This window comes from Homarus americanus, unplaced genomic scaffold, assembly GCF_018991925.1.
Source record: "Homarus americanus isolate GMGI-L3 unplaced genomic scaffold, GMGI_Hamer_2.0 scaffold16022, whole genome shotgun sequence".
NCBI classification, from domain to species: Eukaryota; Metazoa; Arthropoda; class Malacostraca; order Decapoda; family Nephropidae; genus Homarus; species Homarus americanus.
The window spans coordinates 1,489,119-1,497,285 of NW_024752245.1; the positions used below are offsets into that span (position 1 = coordinate 1,489,119).

An 8,167-nucleotide genomic window follows, 5' to 3' on the forward strand; every position below is an offset into this window, starting at 1 on the left:
ACATGACAGGAACTAGAGATGATTAGGTAATTAATTTTCCCTTACCTAGAATATAGTCAGTTAAACATGTTATAGTTAGTTAATATCTAATCGACCAAGTGACAACATGAGAACTAATATGACCAATGACCGAGCAGACTTAAACGACCTTTTGTCTTGGTAATAGTGACCTGAGTCCAGAGGGTCGTATAACTAAACCTTACCTCGTCAGGCTACAAGCACCAGTGGGACCTGGTGAGTGAGAGAACAGGCGAGGTCACCAGGCTACACCATATCGAGGCCTCAAAGGTCAACCTCGTTGCTGCTCTCGACATCTACGAGGACGACGAGGCTGAGCTGCTCCTCTGCCACAACAGTGAGTAGATGATGCTTGTCCTTGAAAAGTAAATAGTCAGAAGAACTTTGGTCATCCTCGAGGTATTGATTGTCCTTGATTCTGTTCAACCTTTACGCAGAGGTTGAGACTGACGCTTTTGAGTTGATAATGTTGGTTATGTCTAATGCGTCACTCAGCGGCTTATGTCTCCTCACTGAATATTTCCTTCAAATTACAGCATATGTTTACATGAAGAATGTATTACCATTATCCCTGGCTGGAATACATACTGGATATAGTTAGATAGATAGATTGACAGGTAGACAGAATAAAAATATTCACGCTTTGACCTTTCATTTGGAGCATTTCACAATACAGTATTATCTGTATCTCGCTTCTGTTTGGTGTTCACTCGCATAAAATAAAGTTCACAGACTTCAATGTCCCTGAGCTATGCATTGACTCATCAACCTCTCTAGTTAATATTATTTAAGTGAAATAATTTAAATGTTGCATATCACATAAGCTGTTAGGGAATGTGTGTTTTGTTTATTACCCACAAGCTATTTTTGAGTCACTTTTCTTTTTCAGTTCCTTTTTTAAATCATTGTCTTTCGGTTTTCATGTCATTTGCTCCAACCTCATGACTGCTGATGCTTATATTAGAAATTAGCTTAGTTCCTCCTTCTCTATGATTTTGAGTTACTGTTTTCTTTGGTCAGATTATACTGTACAGGTATCAATTCCTTGTTTTCTCTTACAGATACCTGTCACTTCCAGAAGTTGACAGAGGAATGCTCTAATGAGTTTGACTTTCAGTGGAACTCAGTACCCGAAGCGATTGGTGAGTGACCTATCAATCTTAGAAGTATGAACTGTGCAATGAAAATGGTAGTAGTGGTGTGCTGATAATGATGATGATGATGATGATGATGATGGTGATGATGATGATGAATAGATAGGTAGATGTTTAATTCACAAAAGTTGTCATACAAATTTAGGTTATCATCAAGCTGGGGAGATGATCTTCAGTTGATCCTCACTATAACATTATAATTAGTTACTGTTTCTCTACCCCTACAGTGTGTGCCTTCCCCTACATCCTCGCCTTCACTCAGGATAGTATAGAGATTCGACTCATCATCAACGGTAACTTAGTACAGACTATGGTGATGCCTCGCCTGGCCTTCATCACCTCCAAGGTACTGAGAGAATGTGAGAGAGGGGGGGGATCAGAGAGAGTGTGAGGGGGAGCAGAGAGAGTGTGAGGGGAGCAGAGAGAGTGGGGGAGCAGAGAGCAGAGAGAGTGTGAGGGGGAGAGAGAGAGTGTGAGGGGAGCAGAGAGAGTGTGAGGGGAGCAGAGAGGAGGGGAGCAGAGAGAGGGGGAGCAGAGAGAGGGGGGAGCAGAGAGAGTGGGGGAGAGAGAGTGGGAGGGGAAGCAGAGAGAGGGGAGGGGAAGCAGAGAGGGAGGGGAAGCAGAGAGAGGGGAGGGGGAGCAGAGAGAGGGGAGGGGAGCAGAGAGGGGAGGGAAGCAGAGAGTGGGAGGGGACAGAGAGCAGAGAGAGAGTGGGAGGGGGGAGCAGAGAGAGTGGGAGGGGGAGCAGAGAGTGGGAGGGGGAGCAGAGAGAGCAGAGAGAGTGGGAGGGGGAGCAGAGAGAGTGTGAGGAGGAGCAGAGAGAGTGGGAGGGAGAGCTGGGAGGGTAGTTGTGAGAGTAGAAGGGCTGGGAGAGCAGAGTGGGAGCAACTGGGGGAGTAAGGTGGGAGGGATAGTTGGGACAGGGGGAGGAGGAGGAGCTCAGAAAATGGGAGGGAGATTTGTGGGAGAATAAATGGAAAAGTTGAGAGAGCAGCTGGGAGAGTAGGGTGAGAAGGTAGTTGGGAGAATAGGAGGGGGTGAGAGGATGGGATGGAAGGGAATTTGGAGGTTGGGATGGGAGATTGGAAGGATGGAGGGAGAATAGGTTGAATGGAGAGGAGTCAGCTGGGTGACTGCCCGGCTGATCTGTGTCGAGTCGCCCAGAGGATGGTTTGAGTGTGGATGAAGCTATTTTTGTACATGTTGTAGTATTTTATGATCTGTGATGTATCAACTTTATTGTTTACCATAGCAATTTTTTCTCATTTTTTATGGGAATAAGAGAGAGAGAAGCAAGATAGAAAGAACACACTAAGAACAAGAAAGAGAAAGAGAGAACAGGGAAAAATTAGGAAAACTTTCATTTTATTTTATACTTTTCCCTTCATGTGTCATCATTTTCCAGAGTGACATCTTCTTCGCCACCACCGCGCCGGAGTTCTTTACCCTCAAGAGAGAGCGAGTGAGAGTAGATAGGATGGAGAGAGACCCCAGCCTCTCACCACCTCCCTCACCACATGGAAAGGAGTGTACAGGTGAGAGGTGGTTCTATTTTTTAGTTATATATGAATGTATACAGGTAAGTGAGTTTTCAGGTGAGGCATGTACTAAGATATGGAGTTCTCGGGTACGGTGTTCAGTGGTGTGGGACTCTGAGGGAAGGAGTTCACTGGTAAGGTATAAATGAGGGAGAGGGATTACCGTTAAGAGAGAAAATTGTAAATTTCTGCGTCATAATAAAACAAAAAAAATGCACATTAATTGACAGCACAGTTGTCAGTGTTGTGAATAATTGCAAACGTTCCATGTTTGATTAAAAGGAAAACACATTCTCAGAGGCAATTGTCCTCTTGCACATGGAAATAAAGAAAGAAAGGAGCATGTACGTACACACACACACACAGTGATTACTCAGCCATGTCTGGTATATTTAGGTTAATACTGTAACCTTAATGTAAGACTCAGGTTCCTCCACAGTAATGGACAGGGACGGTGTCAAGCCCTTCAGAGTCTACAGGATTCCCTTCAGGTGTCTGACGGGCACCAGCACCTGTGAGCGTCGGTGTCCCACGCCCTCCACGCCCCTCCACCCACCGGTGTTGGGGGCCAGCGAGGGGTGCGTGGTCAGCGGGGTAGTGGGCAGCGATGGTAATGGAGGCCGCGCTGGCATGCATCTCCGAGTGTCGGATCAGCGGTATGGCAGCCGGTCCTGCACGGCATCCCCGACCCACCACCCATCGCCCACGGGACCCTTCCAAGGGAGCACCCCATCCCCAGGGTCCTCACCCCCTGTAGGGATCCCCCAAGGGTCCCCTTCTCATCATCCCATTTATCAGAAGCCTAGGGATCGAACCAACTCCTTAACAGTAGACTCTGCAAGCAGTCTTCTGCTCCACCATGGGCGCCCACTTCACCTGCACCACCACCATCACCATCAGCACCATCAGCACCACCACCCGCCTGTCAAGTGAAAGTTCCACTGGCCAAGTCTCCATCAATGCTAGTGACCATCCCTCACTGTGTCTTCACAGGGACACCGCCATCTGGTTTGGGACCATTGCCACTGATACTGTCTTGAAGACTTAAACAAGTCCCTTTTTTGTGCCCTCCCACCTTCACAGTCCACTGTCCCTTTGTGGCCTCAATAACATTTAAACCTTGCTATCCTTTTTAGTTACTCACTACCATCAGCAGCCCACTAACCCTTTTCTACCAGCTATCACATTAATGCCCACTATCACTACCCACAGTGATCCTATTGTTCCATCTGTGGTTCACTGTTCTACGCTCGTCAGAGCTGTAGGTGACCTACAACATCACCTCTCGCATCATTTGTGGTGATCTACAAAACCAAGCCATCCCATTGATGCTCTTCCCTTTATAATATCATCTTCTATTGCCATCTTTCATCACCTTTATTACTGTTACCTCTGAAAGCCATCATCATTATTGCTGTTCACCAATGATATTTCCATCGTCAGGACTACAGTACAGTATCTACATTATCTATCACCACTCTCTTCACCTTCACCATCTAGTATGTCATCAGAGTTCATAATGCCTCAATAACTCATTCTATCAACATTACTTCATTATCTGTAAGTATATCCATCAGCTCATTTAGCTGTGTGTTATCAATATACCATTAAGTTAATCCTCTAGTATCATAACTATCCAAGTGTTGGCATAACTTATAACTTACAAAAGTACATTTTTAAAGTATTGGTGGTGGAAAAGACATAAAGAAGCCTACAGGTAAACTATTCTGTGTTGAAGAATGTACTTAGAAATTCACCGATATTAACAACTACACTTACAAACAATGACACACACACAGTTTGCACTCGTAGACATTTGATATACTGTATATTGTATAGGACATCAATCTGTAAAATAGATGGATTTTTCTCATTTTCTTCTCTTTGAATGTACACATTTCATCTCTTGAATAATACAGCATCCTCTGCCTTCAGGAGTGTGCCTATGCATCGTCCCACCAGTATTATTTTAATATACATCATCATGTGCTTTGAACAGTGAAATTAGTTCTTATTACCTGTGTAGTTTTCTACTTGCTTCCTCTTTTCCCTTCCTCTGCCACATTCCCCACCATCACTGGCAAGGTCCCCTGCTCTAAGACCCCTCACCTGAGAGTCTTTAACAGGATTTCTGAGTCTTCTAGCTAATGTAACCTCATCAGACATTATAGAATCTATAGCTGTATGAAATTCAATATGGTTATACGAATCCACATCGGCTTATTTTTCAAATTTGTTTGTGCTTTTCCCTCGACTCGTATAATAATATCCCAGTGTATAGATTTATTCCAATTTTCTATGAAGTATAGTTTTCTACTCTATATTCTTCCACACCAAAATTTCCTCCCTTGCATATCATCCTAGCAACTCCTAAATTTACTTTCCTCAAGAAGATTTTACACTTCCTGTCTCTACACATATCTTACTCTCCAGTGTAACTCACCACCTACATTTATCACATCACCTGCCAGGGGCCTCACTATATCTAGGGTCCTCCACCTACAGAACCTCATACCACCTGAAAAGTATCCTACCACCAAAAAGTCACCTTGAACTCTCTCTCTTCCCATTGAAGCTTGTAATGTTTGCTGAAGAATTGAGTGAGAAGTCTCGTCTTCACACTTTTATAGATTATTTAGTGTTACACAGATGCTACAACTGCCTGCATCTAATGTTAAATAAAAACTTACACACACAAACACAAAACAAATTTACTTTCATTTACAAACAATAGAATAGTTTACACTCAGAAGTACCAATACATAAACAAGTAAATCTTTCTACAAATAAGGGAAGACAAACATTTATAAGGGTTAAACATTTTTCAACTATGCAAGATGAGTAAGATACAGGTATTCTGAATTAATTTTGTAATCTTCGACAGCACCTTCTCATAAATTAAAATCTAATATCTTCTAACCGAGACTTCTATACTTGTTCTATACTATACTGTATTTTGTTGGTTAATGTACAAACTAGTGGTTGAAAAACAATAAATAATATATGCAGTATATACGGTAGTTACTCTGTTACAGACAACAACAAAAATGGTTAAAGAAACTCGGAAAATTTAAAATAATTTATATAACTAATGTTTATGTCATTAATACTTTCTCTCTAGTTTCTGCAAATTATAACAATTCTTTTTCATCCTGACACATTATTAAGTATGCTTTTAATACCTCATACCATAAAACATTTTTAATTGAAAGCATAAGATTGTTTTCCTTTAACCAAATACGATACAATGTGTTAACACTACAAGTGTCTCATGTAGCTCCTCTTTAAATCATTCATTTTTATTCCCCTTAGTTACACCTTACTTTCTAATTTTTACAAAACTCCATTCTAAGACAACACATTTTCTAGTTACTCTTCATCTACTTTAACAATTATTCACTTTTCTACTCCTCTGCAGTCCTGTTTTATCTCCCTAACTACTGTTATAGTTACGAACCATCATTTTCAAAAATTCTAACCTTTGGCCAACCATACAAAGTGGTTATTAATCTCCTCCACTTCTCTTCCTCTCAATCTCCCACTACAGATATCCATCAGTTCACAGTGATCCCTTTCCTAACCATCATAAATTATTTGCCGGCATGGCCAGAGAGAAAACTATTGCCAAAATATGTGCAGTAGATTGATTCTAGATCTTCGTTTCTCAATAGCGCACCTTTCTGCAGTAGATTAGTTGACAGGTGGCCTCTCCAAGATAAGTTTTTGCTAGCTTTCCTCTTGACCATCTGAATCGTAATTACTCGTTGGTCCATTTGCCAGATTAGGTTGACTTCCAGTTTATGGATCATTTGCTGGCTCTTACTTCATTTCTTGGCTCTCATTTCGAGCTGCTATGTGGTTCGCTGCTGGATAGTGGTTCACTACTAGTGAGTGGTTCAGTGTCGGTTCGTAGTTCATTAGTGGCTCACGGTTGGCTGCTGGCTAGCATCTCACTGGTGACAAGTGACACACTGGATATCGTGATTTGCTGCAGCCAGCAGTTCACAGCTGGTTAGTGGTTCATTGCCAGCTTGCAGGTCGTTGCTGGCCTGTGTCTCAGATCATGGCTTGCTGCAAGGTTGGGAATTGTAATTGGCTCAGTAATTTAATCATTCCACTCAACTAAACACACAACCATAATGTGATACTCTTTTTCTGCAAGTTTATATTTGAAAAAGTAGCAGTCATTAAGTGTAGTATTTAATGAAGTTTTGACAAGTAGATGTCGTTGACACCATCCTTCCCTACCTCCCAGGTTCCTCTCATCCATATCAACAACCAATGGAGCTATTGTGACAAGACAATCTAAATGTTGATAAATTATCGTAGGATGTAGCAAACTGTTTGGGTTGTTGCCAGCGAGAGGGCCTCATAATCTTCCAAATAACTTTAATGTTGCAACCTAGCGACACGACATTCCTTTGGTGTTTTACATTTTAAAGAGCAAAACTTTGATGTCTTCTGAGTTATGACCCAGCAAACCACTCCAGTGATGCAGAGTGTGCATAAATCAAACACAACTTGTATTTTGAACTTTCAAAACTGAGAATTTGCTGTGGGGCGAGCCTCCCGTGACAAGCTCACAGCACCAAAAGACTTTCACTTTATCATAAGTTTAAAACATTTGAATGGATTGAAAGCTGGTTATCCATGCTAAAGTCGGGCGTGTTTCATCTGAAGTCAAACTCCTCACAGCGACACTGGAGGGAAAGTGCGTGTGCTGACTGGTTGAAGATTTAGATTATAATATGGAAAGTCGTTTTGACTGCTAGTTTTCCATTTTTTCCATTTCAAAGTGATTTACTTAATTTGGACACAGCATTACTAATAAATACATTACTGCCTTGTTATGATAATAGCAATGCATACATAATATTGATATAACTTATTAATCTTTAAGAAGTACAGTATGGAGGCTCTGTGACTTTACATAATTATTCATAGTACTATGCCATACTCGTTTTAAATCATATTTAACAATAGAGTAAGATTTGGCTCACTCTTGAGAAACTGTTAAAATAAATTTTTCTTCCTGCCTTATTAAAGTATTACTCATCATATCCCTTATAAGACTTTTATGGTAAAACAAGAGTTCTCTTGAAGCACATTGCTTCATATAGAAACTCAAGGTATTATGCAAGAATTTATTGTCTTGAAACCTATCTGCATGTATGAGAAACATTGTTTATGACCAACTCTCAGTTTTGCTCGTGTAAATTCATTAATCACAAGACCATAGCAACAACCAAAAACCACAATAAAACACGGTCTGAAAGTATTAATTGAACATTATTTCAAAGCACTGTTGAATGTTGTCTAAAAGCAGTCTTTGAGCATGGGTCTGAAAAAATAAGCTGGATTATGAAATGATCAAACTCTGTTTTGAAGTACATCTCGGACTGAGAGAGAACTTTTCTAAATAGGCCCTTCCTCAAATGCTGGACGACCAAGTAATAT

The 8,167-nt window shown here is 41.3% G+C and overlaps 1 protein-coding gene across 3 annotated transcripts in view; it reads left to right on the forward strand.

The window, feature by feature from the left end:
- Window positions 1–7,271, forward strand: part of LOC121855003 (GTPase-activating Rap/Ran-GAP domain-like protein 3) — a 332,851-nt gene extending 325,580 nt beyond the window's left edge. For all 3 annotated transcript variants that reach the window (XM_042349827.1, XM_042349828.1, XM_042349829.1), the window contains 5 exons: window positions 212–355; window positions 1,080–1,160; window positions 1,400–1,518; window positions 2,578–2,707; window positions 3,150–7,271. In XM_042349827.1, coding sequence (XP_042205761.1) covers window positions 212–355; window positions 1,080–1,160; window positions 1,400–1,518; window positions 2,578–2,707; window positions 3,150–3,643 — 968 coding nt within the window. In that variant the 3' untranslated portion in view covers window positions 3,644–7,271. The remainder of the gene's footprint in view (window positions 1–211; window positions 356–1,079; window positions 1,161–1,399; window positions 1,519–2,577; window positions 2,708–3,149) is intronic.
- The last annotated feature ends 896 nt before the right edge of the window (window positions 7,272–8,167 follow it).